At 53.0% G+C, this 18,119-nt stretch overlaps 1 protein-coding gene across 1 annotated transcript in view; it reads left to right on the top strand.

The window, feature by feature from the left end:
* Positions 1-17,754, top strand: part of LOC111166100 (complement C3-like) — a 28,013-nt gene extending 10,259 nt beyond the window's left edge. The window contains exons 17-40 of the mRNA XM_089905495.1: positions 112-309; positions 492-603; positions 924-1,009; positions 1,113-1,252; positions 1,655-1,861; positions 2,537-2,588; positions 2,766-2,852; positions 2,998-3,201; positions 4,355-4,430; positions 4,659-4,827; positions 7,718-7,813; positions 7,974-8,127; positions 8,991-9,163; positions 9,346-9,504; positions 10,739-10,798; positions 11,795-11,885; positions 13,487-13,532; positions 14,597-14,684; positions 15,004-15,090; positions 15,312-15,417; positions 15,879-16,478; positions 16,558-16,647; positions 16,757-16,892; positions 17,320-17,754. Of these exons, the coding sequence (XP_089761621.1) occupies positions 112-309; positions 492-603; positions 924-1,009; positions 1,113-1,252; positions 1,655-1,861; positions 2,537-2,588; positions 2,766-2,852; positions 2,998-3,201; positions 4,355-4,430; positions 4,659-4,827; positions 7,718-7,813; positions 7,974-8,127; positions 8,991-9,163; positions 9,346-9,504; positions 10,739-10,798; positions 11,795-11,885; positions 13,487-13,532; positions 14,597-14,684; positions 15,004-15,090; positions 15,312-15,417; positions 15,879-16,478; positions 16,558-16,647; positions 16,757-16,892; positions 17,320-17,452 (3,350 nt within the window). The 3' untranslated portion in view covers positions 17,453-17,754. The remainder of the gene's footprint in view (positions 1-111; positions 310-491; positions 604-923; positions 1,010-1,112; positions 1,253-1,654; positions 1,862-2,536; positions 2,589-2,765; positions 2,853-2,997; positions 3,202-4,354; positions 4,431-4,658; positions 4,828-7,717; positions 7,814-7,973; positions 8,128-8,990; positions 9,164-9,345; positions 9,505-10,738; positions 10,799-11,794; positions 11,886-13,486; positions 13,533-14,596; positions 14,685-15,003; positions 15,091-15,311; positions 15,418-15,878; positions 16,479-16,557; positions 16,648-16,756; positions 16,893-17,319) is intronic.
* Positions 17,755-18,119: the final 365 nt, after the last annotated feature.

The following is an 18,119-nucleotide window of genomic DNA, read 5'->3' as shown; positions in this document are numbered from 1 at the left end:
CAGAGATATGGCTAAACAGAGGTCAGGTGTACATGGCGTTGAGGTGGATGGGTCCCTGCTTCCTCAGGTCCTACCCAGCCCCTCCTCTGTCCCACTAACTCTGGCCTGCAGTGAACAAGTTCGAGACAGAGCTGGAGCGAAAGTGCTGTGAGGCTGGGCTCCGGGAGAGCCCAGTGGGGCTATCGTGTGAGGAGAGGACCCATCATGTCCGCTACGGACCAGTCTGCATCGCCGCTTTCCTGAGCTGCTGCCATGTGTCTGAGACCCTGAGTCGGGAGGCCCGAGAGGAGCAGCTGCTTCTGGGGACAAGTGAGGGGACCATGGCAGGAGGCACAGGGTCGGGGGGCTCCACTGAGGGACATGGAGTGTCATGGACAGGTCAAGGGGTGACATGTGCCATGGAGGGATGAGGTGGGAGGACCCCACTGAAAAGTCTGGTGGGTCATGGGAGACGTGCAAAAGAAACCCTGCCCCACATCTCCTCCCTACAGTGGATGAAGACGAGGACTTTGATGACATCTTCCAGGAGGACCAGCCTGTCCGGAGCTTGTTCCCTGAAAGTTGGTTCTGGAAGAAGATTACTCTGCCCAAAAGTGAATCGGGGTAGGACCATGGCCCCCATGCCAGCCTCTGGTCCCTGGCCCATCCATGCATCGGGGGCCATCCATCATGGCCAATGCCCCCAGGAGTGACATTGAGCTCTCAGCATTGTCCCATGACAGGAAACTTCCTGGATGGGGATAAAGATCCCAGTGGGTCCCCCCAAATGATGCCCCTCTCGTGATAATTCCTCTAATTGGGTGACCCACTGACCCCTTCATAGTGATGGTAAAGTCCAAGACGGTAACCCTCAATCAGAGGCTCTGTCCAGGCATCACAGACTCACTTATGTTCCCTTCCCCCTACCCCGGTACTTTCGGCAGCACCTCGCACTACAGCACCCTTGTGACCGTGCCGGACTCCATCACCACATGGCAGTTTGTGGCCGTCAGTGTCAAGGCTGGACAAGGTGACCCCACGAGCCCAGCGCTGAAGGAACAGGAGGACAGTGGCCCTGGCCAGCCCCAGGGCACTTGGCCCCCACTTAACGTCAAGCGCTCTCCTGGTTCTAGGTCTTTGCGTCTCTGACCCCTTTGAGCTGACAGTTATGAATTCATTCTTTGTGGATCTTAAGTTGCCCTTCTCCGTGATCAGGAATGAGCAGGTCCAGATCCAAGCTGTGCTGTACAATTTCAGGGACCACTCAGTCAAGGTGAAGCCCCCAGCCTTCCCCTCTCCCCCCAAAAAATGTCTGTCAGTGTGTTTTATAAGGGGGATGGAGTGTGTCCATTATTCGAAGGAGCCAGTGAAGTGGCAGCCTTTTTGAAAAAGTTTCTAAGACATTTTCCCAGTTAAGCCTCACAATAACCCCAGGAGATGGATGCTATGACTGTTCTTGGTTTGGAGATAAGGAAAGTTGCATGGCTTTCCTGAGATCACATAGCACCTAAGTGACAGAAGGGGTTTGAACCCAGGCAGGGTCTTTACTCTCAATCATTATGCTACACTGTCACCTACTCAGGATTCTCAGGGTGGGGGCAGGGAGGAGACTGTGACTCTTGGGTCCTGGGCCTCCTCATGCATCAGGACCCTCTAACTGCCCACCCTGCCCCAGGTCCGAGTGGAGTTCCCCCACAAGGAGCCACTGTGCAGTGCGGCAAAGCCAGGAGCCTCTTCCCGCCAGGTGGTTGTCGTGCCCCCCACCTCCTCCAAGATGGTGCCCTTCGTGCTTCTCCCACTTGAAACAGGCAAAGTGGATGTGGAGGTCAAGGTCATGGGCTTTGGGGTCCAGGACCACGTGAGGAAGACACTCCTGGTCCAGGTAATAGGCACCCCCAGCCCTTGCTGCCAGTGCAGTGAGTGGGGCTTCTCCTGAGCTCCAGGCTGTGTGATCACGGGAGGGGCAGGTGGGCCCAAGATCAATGAACAGGCCTCCAGGACAGGAGTGAGGTGCGAGACAATGATTTAAAAGCTCAATCACAGAGTCCCCGCTTCGGGCCTTTGGAGTCAGGCTCAGGTTCAAACCTTGTCTCTTCTGTGTGACCTTGGGCAAGTTACTTAACTTCTCTGAGCCTCTGTTTCCTCATTTGCAGGATGGGAATAATCCTCATACCCACGAATAATCAGAGAGCTGTGAAAATTACATAAGACCAGTGCATGACCCATCAGTAATACTTTATTTACTTAACAAACACATTTTTTTAGCACTTGGGATATAGCACTTTAAGAATATTAACTCATGGCACCCTCAGAACAACTCTATGAGGTCGGAACTAGTGTCCTCTCCCTTTTATGGATGAGAAAACTGAGACACAGAGGGGGTGAAGTAATTTGCCCAAGGTCATGCATCTAGGAAGCAAAAGAGCTGGGATTTGAACCCAGATATCTCGGTCCCAGAGTCTGTGCTCTTTATAGCTAAGCAATACTTCCTCTTACTGTCATTATGACTGTCATTATGACTATTGTTTTTAACTTTCTTCTTCATTGCATCCTACAGGCAGGGGGTCAGATAGAGCAAATATCTCATAGCATCCTCCTGAACCCCCAAGGTTTGTGGGGTCTTCGGGGAGCACGTGGGATCCTGGGACCATGCGCCAGTGGAGGGAGGGGCTGAAATGAGGGGATCTGGTCAGGGGGGCAGTCTGAGATTCTCCCAGAGTCTGCAGGCGAACCCTGACCTCCCCAGTCCCAGAACCCGCTTGTCACACAAGGTTGTGCCTGCTCAGGTCACACCCAGATGGAGCTGGTGCCAAAACAGGACTTTTTGAACAAGATGCCCAACACAGAGGCAGAAGTGTTTGTCAGCATTCAAGGTGCCTAGACAGAGCCGGCTCCTGCGGGGGCTGAGGAGGGGCTGGTTCCTCCAGAGCCTGCCTGGGCACAGGGGCAGGAGGGGCTGGGGGGACCTATGGTGCCCATCAGGGAGCCATGGTAACTTAGACCATGCTCACCTGACAGGTGACATCCTTGGAGAGACCATCCTGGGCAGCCTGACACCCAAAGAAACAAGACGGCTGCTGAGGGTCCCCACTGGCTGCCCCGAACAGACGCTGAGCTCCCTGGCACCCGTGATCATCCTGGCCCGCTATTTGGATAGCACGGGCCAGTGGAACAAGGTTGGGGTAGAGCTCAGGGAGCAGGTGATGAAGAACATTGTCAGCGGTGAGAGTGGACCCCCTCCTGGGACCTCGATGAGGGTGTCTGGGACTCTTGGGGAGGGTGGCTGAGGTGCCCCTGGGGTACCCCACTGGACCTTCCCAGACGATAGCACCCAAACTCTGACTTCTCCCAGATGACAACCTGACACCAAGTCCCCCAGGTGACCCCCAATTGTGACCCCCACATTATCCCTTCACCCTGACCCCTCTCCCAGGCTACAAGTCTCATAACAGACACCCTGGTTAACCCCAAAGCAACAACCTCCCAGGTTATGTTATATTCAGACATTGTCCCAGGTTATAGCCAATCAGTTCCACGCCCTGGGCTACACCCCCAGGGAACATCCAGGCGGAAAACTCCAGAATAATCCCAGGTGGTGGCCTTCCGGTTACACCTGAATGCTAATACCTTCCCAGGTTACATCCAAACCCCCCAGGTAACAACCATAGATACACACCCCGGTTACACCCTGACAGAGACCCTCCAGTTAGTTTGGACGCTGACCCCGTCTCCCTGGTTACACACAGACACCAGCTCTCCATCCAAGTAACACCCAGACACTATCATCCCCAGTGTTAAACCCAAACAGTAAACCTCCAGGTAGCCTTCAGGTAATACCCAAGCAGCAATGCTCAGAATCCACCCAAGAGGTGCCCTCTCCAGAATGCACCCAGGAGTAACATCCTGTGACTACACAGACACACTGACACCTCTAGTTTACAGCCAAGAGACAGCCCCCAAGAAAACACCCAGGTAGTGGCCCCTCAGGATACGCCCTTTCCTGGGTTTCACCGTCCATGATCCCTCCTAGCAGTAATTCCCAGTCACACCCCTCCCCAGTCACAACCCCTCCTCAGCAGTAATTCCCAGTCATACCCCAATGGCACAGTTTCCCAGTTTACTCCCAGATACAGCTGTACCCTGGCTCCCACTGTCACATGGGGCCATGACTTTCATTTACACCCGGGCCCTGCAGCTCCCTCCTTAAGGCACCTGGACCAGTCCCCTCCTCCAGGTTACATCTATATATGATGCACCCCTAAGTTCCACCCACACCCTGCCCCCCAGATTATGCCTGGTAACTAACCCCCCCCCCTTCACAGCCACACCCAAGCACCAACTCTCCCGGTAAATTCCCATCCACCTGTTTTCCCAGGGTACAGCCGGATGCTGACCCACCGGAGCGCAGATAGCACCTTCCACACCAGCAAGGGAAACCCAGGAAGTACCTGGTAAGGATGAGGACCCTGGTAGGAGGAAGCCTGAGGGACCAGCCTGGGGCTTGATGACCCCAGAAGTATCCCCACTGAGGGGTCTTGGGGCAGGCAGCCTGTAGGCCAGCAGCATTCCAAGTTTCTGTGGTCTCTGGGGTAGACTTCTCCATAGTGTAGATGCCCCTGTCCTAGAACCCCCTTGGTGACTATTGCCAGCCATCACCCACCCCGTCTCCCTTCCAACAGGCTCACGAGTTACGTATTCCGGGTCTTCGCCCTGGCCTACCCTACCATGACAATGGGGGCGTTCAACCCTGAGTCTCTCTGCACCATTGCCAACTGGATCATCACCCAGAGGCAGGCGAAGGACGGGAGCTTCTTGGAGGAAAGCCCCGTGGTCATGGGGTCCATGAAGGTGCCCACCCGCCCCACCATCTGAGCCATTCAAACAAAACCCAAGGGCTCTGCACACTGGGAGGGGAATTTCAGCCCCCTGACGTGTTCCCAGGTAGAATGAGAACAGGAAACAGCTGAGGTCTGGCACCAAGCATCACATCTCCCTGCTCTGGACCATGTGCTGCACTGTGTTACAATGTGGGGAGGCTGGGCACATCTGGGACCTATCCCCCCACCCCTACTTCAAGGAGTTGCCAGTCCCGGCCCACCTCTCTCTGGGTCTGAGTCCTCCGTGTTCCGCCAGCCAACACACCCATCCCTACCAATTGTTCCTCCACACCAGCCTCCAGAAACAGCTTTCAAACAGCCTGGGAGGTCTCTCCCCTGCTCAGACACCTTCTGTGGCAGTCACCTACAGACAAACACAGTCACCTACAGCGGTATCTCTCTACTATATCCTTCTCTTTTGTATCTCCTCCCAAGTCTCACTCCTCAATACTCCCTGCTCACAGGTCCTTCCAACTCACCTCCGTATCTTTGCTTAGGCTGCTCTCTCTGCATGGTATAGTCACACCTCATCCCTTTTTTCCCCTGCACCTAGCCAAAGTATGTTTTCTCTTTAGATTTAGACCGGACACCACCTCCTCTAAGTCTCCCCCGAATACCAGCCCTGTCCTGTGCACCTATCACGTTAGGGATGTGATTTATTCACTCATTCAACAAACATTCATCCAGCAACTGCTGTGTGCCAGGCCTTGTGCTGGGGAGAGGGGAGACACAGAGGTAAACAAGACAGTGACAGCCCCTGCTTGTAGAACTGACAAGCTGGGTAGTGGGGGGCAGACAGAAGTTCACCAAATAATTATAACTAGTGATTGTTTAAGTCACAATTGCGCCGAGTTCCACGGGAGAGAAAAGCAGGAGATAGGATTTAATAGGAGCCATGCCCAGCGCTGGGGGTGTCAGGGGTAGCCTACAGGCGGAAGTGACGGTAAAGCAGCAACTTGAAAAAGGAATAGGAGACAGCGGAGGAAAGAATGGAAAACAGAGCTCCAGGCAAAGGGAACAGCGTGTGCAAAGGCCCTGAGGCTCTGGCATGTTTGAGGACGGGGAAAAGAGACCAGTGTCATCAGAGCCCAAAGATGGCAAAGAGGTGATCCATCCCGAGGCCTGGGAAGGAGGAAAGACGCCAGGTCCTGAAGCCTGTGGGACTTTGCAATAGTCTGGTCAGGGTTTGCTTTTCCTACACTGTGAGTCCTCCAGGGAGAAAAGCAGGTCTGGTTCATCATAGTCAGCAAATGTCGCCGAATAAAACTCTGGATGGATGAATGAACCAGCAAAGACAGAATGCACCCCCAAAAGAAGGGAGGGCTGTGTGAGTGAAAGCCCTACGTGGTACAGGAAGGCGGTACCTAAGGGAGTTACAAACACAGTAACAGTAAGGCAGGCTCACAGATCTGAGTTTCTTTCCACCAACGAACATTTATCAGGCACCTGTAACGTGCCAGGCACTGCTTTAAGCACTGGGGACTCAGGGCAAACAAAACAGACAAAAATCCCTGTCCTCATGGGGCAGACATTCTAGTGGAGGACAGACAGGCAATTAGCACAACAGAGACATAAGTGATATGGCATGTTATAAGTGAGACGGGAAAAATGCGGGGAAAGGGGGATCAAGGTGGGAAGGCTGACATTTTGGAAGGCTTCCTGAGGAGATGATATTTATACAGAACTGGAGAGGTGAGGGAGCAAGTCCTGTGGATAACTAAGGAGAGAGTGTCCTAAGCAAAGGGAGGAGCATGTGCAAAGGTCCTGAGACTGGAATGTGCCCAATATTTTGGAGGAACAGTGAGGAGCCCAGTGTGGCTGGAACAGAGTGAGCGAGGGGAGAGAGGGAGGAGGGGAGGGCAGGGAGGTGATGGGACAGAGTGTGCAGGGCCTTGTGGGCCAAAGGGAGGACTTGAGCTTTTCCTCTGACTGAGGTGGGAGCCACAGAAGGTTCTGAGCAGAGGACGGATGTAAACTGATTCAAGAGTTCACAGGCTTCATTGGCCACTGTGAGAAGAAGAGACTTTGGGGTATGTATTAGTTTCCTAGGGCTGCTGTAACAAAGTACCACAAACTGGGTGGCTTAAAACAACAGAAATCTATTTATTTGGTCCCAGTTCTAGAGACTGAAAGTCCAAGCTTAAGGTCTCGGCAGGGCCATGCTCCTTCTGAAGGCTCGTTGGGGCATGGGGTGGGAATCCTGCCTTGCCTCTTCTAGTTTGGTGGATCCTGGCAATCCTTGGCATCCCTTGGCTTAGAGCCACATCACTCCAATCTCTGCCTCCATCTTCACATGGCTTTCTTCCTTCTGTGTGTGCCTTCTTATATGGACACCAGTCATTGGATACAGGGTCCCCCTAATCCAGTATAACCTATTCTTAACTTAGTTCATTACCTCTACAAAGACCCTATTTCCTAATAAGATCACACTCTGAGGTTCTGGGTGGACAAGAATTTTGGGGGGAAATTATTCAGTCCAGTACAGGGATTGAGGGTGGAACTTGGGAGACTAAAGAGGAGTTTGAACCTTGTCGGTCATTTACTAGCAACGGGGACACTTCACCCTCTGACCCTCAGTTTGCTCATCAGGAGAATGGAGCTGCTGCAAGAATGTTTTGAGCTAGCATAGAGAGCTTAGCACAGCACCCTCCATGGCTGTCAACTTTTCTTATAGTAAAGCAGACCCCACACAGGCAAATCTCAAGATAGATCCTCTTCCTCTATCCCTTTCCTCATCCTGCTTTCAGCATCATCCAGCCCAGAGCTGAGCACCTGGGAGCTTTTCAAGGTCAGTCAGGAGAGATTGGGGAAGGTGTCTCCAAGATGGTAAAGAGATTATGGGTGTGGTTCTGCATCCACAGGGTGGCTACCGAGGCTCGGAGGCAAATGTATCCCTCACAGCTCTTGTCCTGATCGCTCTGAATGAGGGGAAGGAGTTGTGCAACCAGAAGATACCGGTAGGACCCAAAGACGAGGGCAGGGTCTGCAGGGTGCCATACCCCCTGCACACAGGGGGCTCCCCTACCCCCATGTCCTTCTTAGTGCTTTCCTCCCTTCTAACTCCCAGACCCCTTTCCTCTGATCACCTCCCTCTAGCCTCTTCTCTTGACTTTCTAGAACTTGGCTGCCAGCATGAAGCAAGCCGGTGACTTCCTGGAGAAAAAACTCCCCCACATTCAGACAACCTTTGCCATAGCCATAGCCTCCTATGCTCTGGCCCTCACCAGGAGCCCCCGAGCCAACGACCGCCTGGACAGCGTTGCCAGCCAGGGTGGGTGTGGGCCACTTTTCAACCAACTATGTGTTAACCACAGTCACGGGGGCAGAGAGAGGGGGATTGTATGATCTCAAATCCAGCAAAATGTGATTCTTCATTTATGAGCACCTATGGTGTGCCAACCCTTGAGCTCAGACCCTGAGAAACCAAGGTGAACAAGACTGATGTGGTCCCTGCCCTCAAAAGTCCCCAGCGTTCCTGGGGGAGGCAGGTGGAAGACAAACAGATCAAAAGAGAATTACTAATTGAGACAGGCGCTGAGATAATAACATACAAGGTGGGTGGGAGTGATGATGAGGGGAGGGAAGTATAGACTGGAGAACTGGGAAGGTCTCTGTGAAAAGGGGACCCCTCAGCTGGAATGAAAGATGAGAACGCTCACCTATGTGAAAGGCCAAGAATATTCCAAGCAGTGGGAATGGCATGTGCAAATGCTCTGAAGTGGGAAAGTGCTTGGTATGTTCGAGAATGGAAAGAAAGTCTTAAAACATAGGTAACTGAGAGGGGTTTGCTTCCCATGGCCTGCGCTATCCCATCCCTGAGTGTCCTGATCCCATCCTCTCCATTCCCCAAGTCAAGAGGAGTGGAGGTAGAAAAACTCACTTGCAGTGGGACCGAGAGGAATGTGGAGGGGCTTCTTTGAACCTCAATTTCCCCAACTCTAAATAGTGTCCCTGTCTCCTAGAGTGGTTCTGAAAAATGCAATGTCCATACATCTCCTCAGCAAAGATTTTCACATAAAGTAGGTGCTCAATAAAATAGCAGATGAGAAAAACTGGGCAATATGACATGAGGAGAGGGCAGGTTTAGGTAGGTGGGCCCAGATCTGCGTGACAAGGTGGGCATCCATCTTCTAGACAAAACCCATTGGCCAGTGGACGACCTGGACACGGCCTCCCTCTACACCATTGAGGCCACGGCCTATGCACTGATGCAGAAGCTGGAGCTGGGTCGGCACAATGAGACGCACGCCATCGCCAAGTGGCTACTGGAGAAACGGGAGCTGGGAGGAGGCTTCCAGTCCACCCAGGTGACTGGAGCCTCAGAAACTGGGGGGAGGGGGAGGGGGAAGGGGGAGGGGGGACGGGGGTCACTAGCCGAGGTGCTGACATTACTGGCCCGCCGGAAGGAGCTGTCCGTGGTGCTCGTGCCCCACGGGGCTCCGGTGCGCTGTCAGTGGTGCTGATCCGAGGCCCCCATCCCAACACCCAGACCACGGTCGTGGCCATAGAGGCCCTCACACGCTTCCGCGAAGCTGTCCCCTTCGACGGTGTCCAGGATCTCCGCGTCCAGATCAGAGCCCCCAAGAGAGCCTTGAATATGGAATGGCTCATCGATGAGAACAATGCCTACCAGCTGCGGTCAGCAAAGGTATGGAGCTAAGGGGCAGCTGGGAAGTCCACACGGTAGTTACACTGGAGATGAGACCAAGAGTCATGTCCCTGGAAATCTCCCCTCACCAATATTATCCAATTACCATTGGCTATACTATCAATGTATTGGTTCATTCATTCCACAAACATTTCCTGAGCACCTACTGTGTGCCAAGCATTCTCCTGGGTTACATTATGAAACATCTGTGGTCCCTATTCTCAAAGCACTTACAGTCTAGAGAGAAACTAAGACAATAAATATAATTCTACATTCCACTTTAAGCTTTCAGAACACAGGGGAGTGAAATAAGTGTGTAAAGGACATAATAACCTGGGTATGGGGAGTAAGGTAATCTCCATGACCTTACTCCATGAAGGAGGCGATAGTCACCTTCAATTATTCAATCATCTTTTTTGAGCACTTACTGTGTGTCAGACACTGTTCTAGGTTCTGGGAATATGGCCATGAACAAGACAGAAAAAAAAAATCCCTGTCCCTGTAGAATTTTATATTTTAGTGGGGATAGACAAAAAAGCAATGTGAATAAGTAGAATATGTAATGTGTTAAATGACGGCAAGTGCTATGGGAAAGAATTAAGCAGGGAGGCGGTGGGAACATCAAGGAGTTGTAATTAGGCTGGGTAGCGAAGGTCTCACCAAGAAGGTAATATCTGAGCAAAGACCTTATGGAAAGGCAGATGTGATCCTTGTGGATATCTAGGCAGAACAAACAGCAAGTGCAAAGGCACTGAGGCAAGAGTGTTCTAAGAACAGCAATGGGATTTAAGCAGGGGTGATGTGATTGAATGTGAATTTGTAAAATTTTGCTCTGGCCGATGAGGGAAGAATGAATGAGGGAAACAAGAGTAGATGCAGGGACTTCCCTGGTGGTCCAGTGGGTAAGACTCCGCGCTCCCAATGTAGGCGGCCCGGGTTTGATCCCTGGTCAGGGAACTAGATCCCTCATGCGTGCCACAACGAAGATCCTGCGTGCCGCGACTAAGACCTTGTGCAGCCTAAATAAATAAATAATAAATAAATAAATCGTTTTTAAAAAAAGAAGGAAAAGTAAAACCATCTTCATGGAGAGAGGTAGGAGAGTCACTAGACGCCATTAGGGAAATAACTGAGGCCCCAGTGCCCGTGCATTCTTTCCTCTCCATCCCCACTGCGTGTAAGTCATGTTTTGCTGCTTCTTCTCCCCTCAAATCCTTCTCCCCTCTCTTTTCAGTTCTCTGCCCAGGATGACCTAGAGATCAAAGCCAGCGGCAGTGGAAGAGGCACCATCTCAGTAGGTCTTGTGTTCCTTAGCTAGAGCCCAGGGCTCCCCCAGTTGGTGGAAATAGAGGCAAATATAGACTCCAAAACAAGATTGAAATAAGCAATAACCTTAGCTACCATTTAGGACACAACCATTTGTTAGGAATCAATCTAAGGACACCTCAAAACCCCCCTGAGAAGCTGGTAAAAATATGGGCTCCATTTGATGGGTGGGGAAATAGAGGTTTTCACTTTCAGTAAGTCAAGAGTCAGGGAAGACAGAGGCCAGAGATCTTTGGACCCCTCTGCCCCTCCTATGTTGAATCCCTGAAGGGGTCTCTTTCCTTGCCCCCAAAAAGAAAGATTCTCCCACCGGGGTGCCTCTCAAAACCCAGAGAACAACTCCACCCTTCCCCCAATATCTGAAGGCTCCATTACATCGTCTGGCCCTATGCCCTATGACCCAGGAGGACAGCCTTCTTTGTCACCAAATTCAAGGTAGCCTGCTATCATGTTTCAGGCAATAGAGCCACAGTTGAATCCCTGTCTTTGTTGTGTGACCTCAGGCAAGTCACACTCCACCTTAAACTTCAGCTAATTTTAAATTACATAAAATAAGAAATTCAGTTCCTCGGTCGGACTAGTCACATTTCAAGTGCTCAATAACCACATGTGCAGACTTCCCTGGCAGTCCAGTGGTTAAGACTCCCTGCTTCCATCGCAGGGGGCATGGGTTCAATCCCTGGTCGGGGAACTAAGATCCCGCATGCTGCATGGCACAACCAAAAAAAAAAAGCCACGTGTCTAGTGGTTGCCACACGGACAGCACAGATAGAGACTATTGCCAACACTGCGGGAAGTTCTATTATAGAGCTGGCCTGCCTAGACTATATAGGGTGTTCTGGCCACTGAACACATGGATTGAACGGGAAAGACCTCGCTGTGAATTCCCCATGGGGCAGAGAGCTGGGCAGGCAGGAGGAAAGGAGTTAGTGTGGATGGGCTCTGACGCCTCCCCCTCCGACAGATCCTGACCATGTACCACAGGTCTCCAGAGTCCTGGGAGGACACCTGCAACCTGTACCACCTGAATGTGACTCTTCACACAGCCCCGAAAGGTGAGCCTGGACTCAGGGATACCCAGCTCTTCTTTTTTATTACTTTATTTTAGCTATCATTCAGTAAGCATCTCTATTGCTTTATTCAGCCATTCAACAAATATTTTTCTAACATCTTTATTGGAGTATAATTGCTTTACAATGGTGTGTTAGTTTCTGCTGTATAACAAAGTGAATCAGCTATACATATATCCCCATATCTCCTCCTTCTTGCGTCTCCCTCCCACCCTCCTTATCTCACCCCTCTAGGTGGACACAAAGCACCGAGCTGATCTCCCGGTGTTATGAGGCTGCTTCCCACTGGCTATCTATCTTACATTTGGTAGTGTATATATGTCCATGCCGCTCTCCCGCTTCGTCCCAGCTTCCCCTTCCCCAACAAATCTTCTTTGAGCATTTACTAGGTGCTACACCCTGTTCCTTGGCCCTGGGCACGTAGGCATGAACAAGAAAACCATCCCATCTTCTCCTGGAGCCCACACTCTAGTAGAAGGACGCAAACAATACAACAATAACAGTATATTATACTTCTATTGTTACTTATTTATAACATAAGTGAATCTGCATTTTAAAATATAAATATGAAGCATAATAGCAGGTGATGATAAGTACCATATAAAATAAAGTAGGAAAAGGTGCTACAGACTTGGAGGAAGTCCAGGGGAAGCTCTCTGAGGAGGTGGCATTTGAGATGAAACATGAAAGAAGTGAGAGAGTGAGCCAGGAAGGATCTGAGGGAAGAGCATTCCAGGCAGACGGAACAGCAGGTGCAAAGGGCCTGAGGCAAGAATGAACTCACTTGGTTTGAGCAACAGCAGGGAGGCCAGTGTGGCTACAGAGGAGCAAGGGGTAGATTTTTCGTTGAACGAGTTGGAGAGGTGATGGGGTAGATGGTGCAGGGACTTACAAGCCATGGTGAGGACTCTAGCGTTTGCTTGGAGTGAAATAGGAGCCAGAGAGGGTTCTGAGTAGAAGAGGGACATGACCTAGCACAGGTTCGCACAGGCTCCCTCTGGCCGCTGTGGGGAAAACGGACTATAGAGGGCACAGGTGGGAGCTGGGAGACCAAGGAAGAGGTGACTGCACTGGTCCTGCAGGAAATGATGGGGCTGGACCAGGGAAGGGGCTGTGGAGATGATCAGAAATGGATTCCAGAGTTTCCAGTCTGGGGTACCAAGAAGGAAGAGACAGGACTTTGCCACTGGGAGCTCACTGTCAGGGTAGGGGGAAACAAGTCTCACCAGTTCCAAGACTTTTAGGGACTAAAAGTGACCAAGACTTTGGTTTGGACCCCATTTCTTAATTGTAGTAGTAGCAGTAGTAGTAGTAATATGATAATGGTAGTAATACTATAGTAATAATAACTGACAGCTATCAAGCACTAATCAGGCATTATGTTAAATGCTTTACTTGTATTAACTCACTTAAAATTAACCAGCTGGGTTGGGAATATTATGATCCCCATTTACAGTTTAGGAAACCAAAGCACAGAGAGGTTAAACAACTTGCTCAAAGTCATAGCAGAGCCAGGATTTGAACCCAGGAAGCTGGCCCCAGAGGCTGTGTTACCCAGCCTCTAAATTCCTGCCTTCTCTCTGCAGATAATAAAAAGGGGGAAGCGACCTTTCAGCTCCGGATGGAAACAAGGTCAGGTCACCAGGATCGTGGACTGGGCAGGAGGAAGGACCCACTTCCTGGAATCCAGACTCTTTAGCAGCTCTCCCTATGTACTGAATGGAGGGAGGGAACCAGCCACACTTGCCTCTCCATGCCTGCTCCCTCATCCCTACCTCTCCTCCTGCCCTCCCCTGCCTGTCCCCCATTCTGCTTCCTACCCCACCCTTCCATGTTTATCTACCATCCTGCTACCCCAACCCTGCCCCCCAGCTTTCCCTGTCCCAGAAAGGCGGGCTCCTGCACGGTGAACATGCACCATGACCCAGATGCCCAGGGCTAGCTCTGAACCCCACGACTCTCCCCTCTCTTCATCTTCTCCAGACATTCCAGCCCCCACCCCAGTCTGGCTCTGTCTCCCAAATACCCTCACCCAGGTCTGTCCCAGATTTAAAAAAAAATTGTATTGAGCACCTAATTGGTGCCAGGCTCTGTTCTAGGAGCTGGGGGCACAGCTGTGAGCAAAAGGCAGCTCCTCCCCGCCTGGTGGAGCTCACAGACTATCAGGGGAGAAAAACAATAACCGAATAATCACCCAGAGTCAATGCAAAATGACAACCGTGATTAAATGTGGCAAAGGAGAGGTCCACGGAGCCACAGGAGGGCAAATTAGAGAATGATCTGGTGTGCGGGCTGGGGAAGGCTTCCCAGAGGGGGTGATGCATCCGCTGAAATTGCAAAGGTGACAGGATTTTTCAGGGCAAAGAGGGAGGAAGAATTCCAGGCTGAGAGAACAGCATGTGCCAAGGTCCAGTGGCAGGCAAGAGACTGACACTTCAGAGCAATCAATCAGAGGCCAGAGGGGAAGGTGAAGTGAAAGGATGAGACCAGGTGTTTTGGTAAAGCAAGGAAGTTAAGCAAGGAGGCAACATACCAGATTTCTGTTTGCTAAAGCTGTATCCTCTTGGGGGTAGAGGAGTGACAGGCAGACACAGGAGAAGGCTACTGCCCTTGTCCAGGCAAGAGGTGATGACAGTGGGAGCGTGGGAGAGGGGCAAGGGGACAGTGGGAAGACTCTGGTGCTGTGAAATCCCCAGGTACCAGGGTCATCGAGAGGCCACAATGACCATCATGGAGGTCTCCCTGCTCACCGGCTTCTACCCCAACCAGGATGACCTCAAACAGGTAATGAGCAGGGCGGGGATGCCCTGGCAACATCCCACATTCCCCGAGTGGGTGCAGAACAGCATCTACCTGGGTCAAGACCCCCAGGTTAATGCCCCACAGTCCCTGCCCCAAGGTCAGCGGCCATGGTCACTTCTGGGGGACTCCCTGTATGACCTTAGCTAAATTCTTGCCCTGATTGTGCCTCAGTTTCCCCAACAGTGGGGCTGATTGGACAAGGGCCGGGAGCTCTGAGAGTTGCTTCACACTAACTGGAGCTCCCAGGGCTGGGTGCCTTGGAAGATCTCTGCCGACGCGCATTCCTCACCCTCTGCGCCAGCTCACGAGCGACGTGGAGAGGTACGCCTTCCAGTATGAGACCAAGACGACCTCCAGCGACAGCACTGTTGTCCTCTACCTGGAGAAGGTGAGGAAGGCCAGGTGTCCTCTGCCAGAGGTCCGTGGGCAGCCGGATGGGCGGAGAAACCACAATCAGCACCCTGGTCAGTGTTGTCCGAGAGCCACGCCCTCTGAAGTCAGCTCCTCAGTATTCAGGGCCACGCGGTCAGTGGTTATGGCCAAGGCCCTGTGGTCAGTACCCCATGCTCCGTGGCCCTGATCAGCTCAGACAGGACTTCCCTTCTCCAGCTCTCCCACGAGGCAGACACGGTACTGGGCTTCCGCGTCCACAGGATGCTGCAGGCGGAGTTCCTGCAGGCTGCCCAGGTCATGGTCTACGACTACTACGAGCCTTGTGAGCAGGGGCCTTGGGGTGGAGGGGTATCCCGGGAGGGTACAGGGCCTGAGAAGGACTGGGCCAGAAAAAAAGGGAGGGGTGAGGAGCGGGGCCAAAAGGGGGGAATGGGGCGTGGCAGAGGGGGTCCTTGGCTCCGTGGGAGGGGTGGCCAAGAGGGCGCTAGAAGGGACCCAAGGGGCGTGGTGATGAGGGGCGTGGCCTTCCTTGGTGGTTAAAGTGGCCCCGGGGAGAGTGGGGGGCCTGGAAGCGGGTGTGGCAGAGCTGAGAAGGGACTTGGCGTGGCCCGCTGGGTAAGGGTGGGCAAGAAGGGGGCAGCCTCTTTAAAGAGGAGGGACCTGTTAAGGGGGTGGCTGGGCGGGTCAGGTGGGGCGGGGCCTGCTGGGGGCGGAGCCAGACGTGCACCCAGCCCCCAGGAGCACTGGCCCAAGCCAACCCCGGTCACTCGCCTCTTCTCACAGCCCAGAGGTGCAGGTCCTTCTACAACCTGCCCACAGAGCACGCTTCCTTGAGGAAGATCTGCCACAGAGACGTGTGCAGATGCGCCGAGGGTGAGGTCATGGGGCTACGGAGGGCTGGGACTGCCAGGCTAGGGGTTCAAGAGCTTTTCATCACTTCCTGGGTGCCTTCTGGGCTGAGTTTAGACAGAGAGAGAGAGAGACAGAGAGATAGCAAGACAGAGACAAAGAGAGACAGAGAAAAGGAGACCCAGAGACAGAGAATGACACATACACTCAGGCACAGCCAAAGATCAGGCGAATCAGAGACACAGACACGGAGGGACACTCAGATGAGAGAAACAGAAAAGAAAAAGACCAAACGGAGAGACAGAGGAGGAGAGAGCACCCTACAGATCAGAAAGGCCAGACCCAGAGACCCAGCGGCTGCCGCCTGGGGCCGGATGGCGGTCAGATGGGAGGAAGGTCCCTCCGCCAGTGCAGCTAGAACAGCCGCCCCCCCCTCCCCCAACCTTCCAGAACAGTGCCCATCCCCAAAGGACAGCGACCACCTGCAGCAGGAACAGCTCCAGGCAGCAGCCTGTGAGGTTGGCGTGGACTTTGGTGAGTGTGGGGAGGGGCAGGGGGCGGCCCACCTGCAGGCTGGACACCAACACGACACCCTCCTGGACCCCTCCCCCAGTGTACAAGGCCAGGCTGGAGTCTGTGGAGACCTCCGCCTCCAGCCCCTACATCTACTACAACATGCAGGTCCAAGCCATCATCAAGAGTGGTATGTCCAAGGTGGCAGAGGAGGGGGCGTGGGGGCCTACCCCAGGGGCCCCAACGCGTAGGAGGACCAGGCCTATGCAAGCTCACACACTGGTTCTCCTCTCCTCCAGGCACGGACTCTGCCAAGCCCCTCACCATGAAGAAATTCGTCACTCACGCCACCTGCCATGACTCCCTGGGGCTGCAAGAACACGAGACATACCTCATCATGGGCCAGACATCAGACCTGTGGAGAGTCAAATCTGAGTGCGTGGGGGCCTCCTGCTGCCCTGGGGACTCAGGCCTGGGTCCCCTTCCCTACCCCAGTCCAGTCCTTGGTGTCAAAGTTTCTACTGCACCTGTCAACACGAGTCTTGGGTTTCAGGGCTGCCCTGAATGGAGGTGCAGGCTGTGCACTGCACAACTCCAGGGAACACCATTCATAAGGAGATGTTGTAAATGTAGTTGTAAATTTCCAACAGAGGGCAGGAAAGAGTCAGAGGAAGGGGAGCATTTTCTAATCCCCAGCAGTATGGGCTAGAGGTGGGGGGACCTGAGATGGCCTGGTGGAGTGGACGCTATAAGCTGTGGCTCTGAGAGTCTGTCAGGCAGGGCAGAGGGGCAAGTCAGAAAGGTCTCCACACCTTCAAGGCACCCGGCTCTCCTCACCATCCTGGCCACCTCTTGCCCACAGATACACCCATGTCCTGGGCAAGGGGACGTTCCTCATGCACTGGCCAGTGGATGGGGCAGTGGGCAAGAAGGAATTGCTGGACCAGCTGGAGGGGTTTTCAGAATATATGCGCACCCATGGCTGCGAGTCCTGAGACCCTGAGGCCTCTGCTGCTCTCAGGGGGTTGTCTCCAAGCATGCCCAGGTCCCTGGGCTTCACCGCAAATAAAGAGCAAGGAATATCATACTCAAACTCCAGACATGTGTTCCTGCCTCAGCATTCAGCAGGGGCCCTGCAGAACCTGCCCTGACATTGCTTGGACCTGCATCCTCCATCTCACTCCTACTCCATTCCAATCACACTGGCCTTCTTTGTGTCCTTCCAACACCTGAGTTGATTCCCACCTCAGGGCCTTTGCACACACTGTCCCTTCCACCAGGTACACCTTCCTCCAGATGTCTTTATGGATTGAACACTTCCCTTATTTGGACTCTGTTTTAATGTCACTTCCTCAAAGATACTTGCTTTGGGGACTTCCCTGGTGGTCCAGTGGTAAATAATCCGCCTTCCAATGCAGGGGTTGTGGGTCCAATCCCTGGTCGGGGAACTAAGATCCCACATGCCGCGGGGCAACTAAGCCCACGCGCCTCAACTAGAGAGCCCGTGAGCCACAAAGTACAGAGCCCACGCTCTCTGGAGCCCGCGAGCCACAACTAGAGAGAGAAAAACCTGCACGCCACAACTAGAGAGAAGCCCGCATGCCGCAACGAAGAGCGTGCATGCCGCAACGAACATCCCGCATGCCGCAACGAAGACCTGAT

This window comes from Delphinapterus leucas, unplaced genomic scaffold, assembly GCF_059928025.1.
Source record: "Delphinapterus leucas isolate spDelLeu-1000000601 "Yukka" unplaced genomic scaffold, BTC_Dleu_Yukka2 spDelLeu_asBTCV2_sq25, whole genome shotgun sequence".
Lineage (NCBI taxonomy): Eukaryota > Metazoa > Chordata > Mammalia > Artiodactyla > Monodontidae > Delphinapterus > Delphinapterus leucas.
The sequence above is the reverse complement of the archived record's forward strand: the minus strand, read 5'-3'. Positions and strand labels throughout refer to the sequence as shown.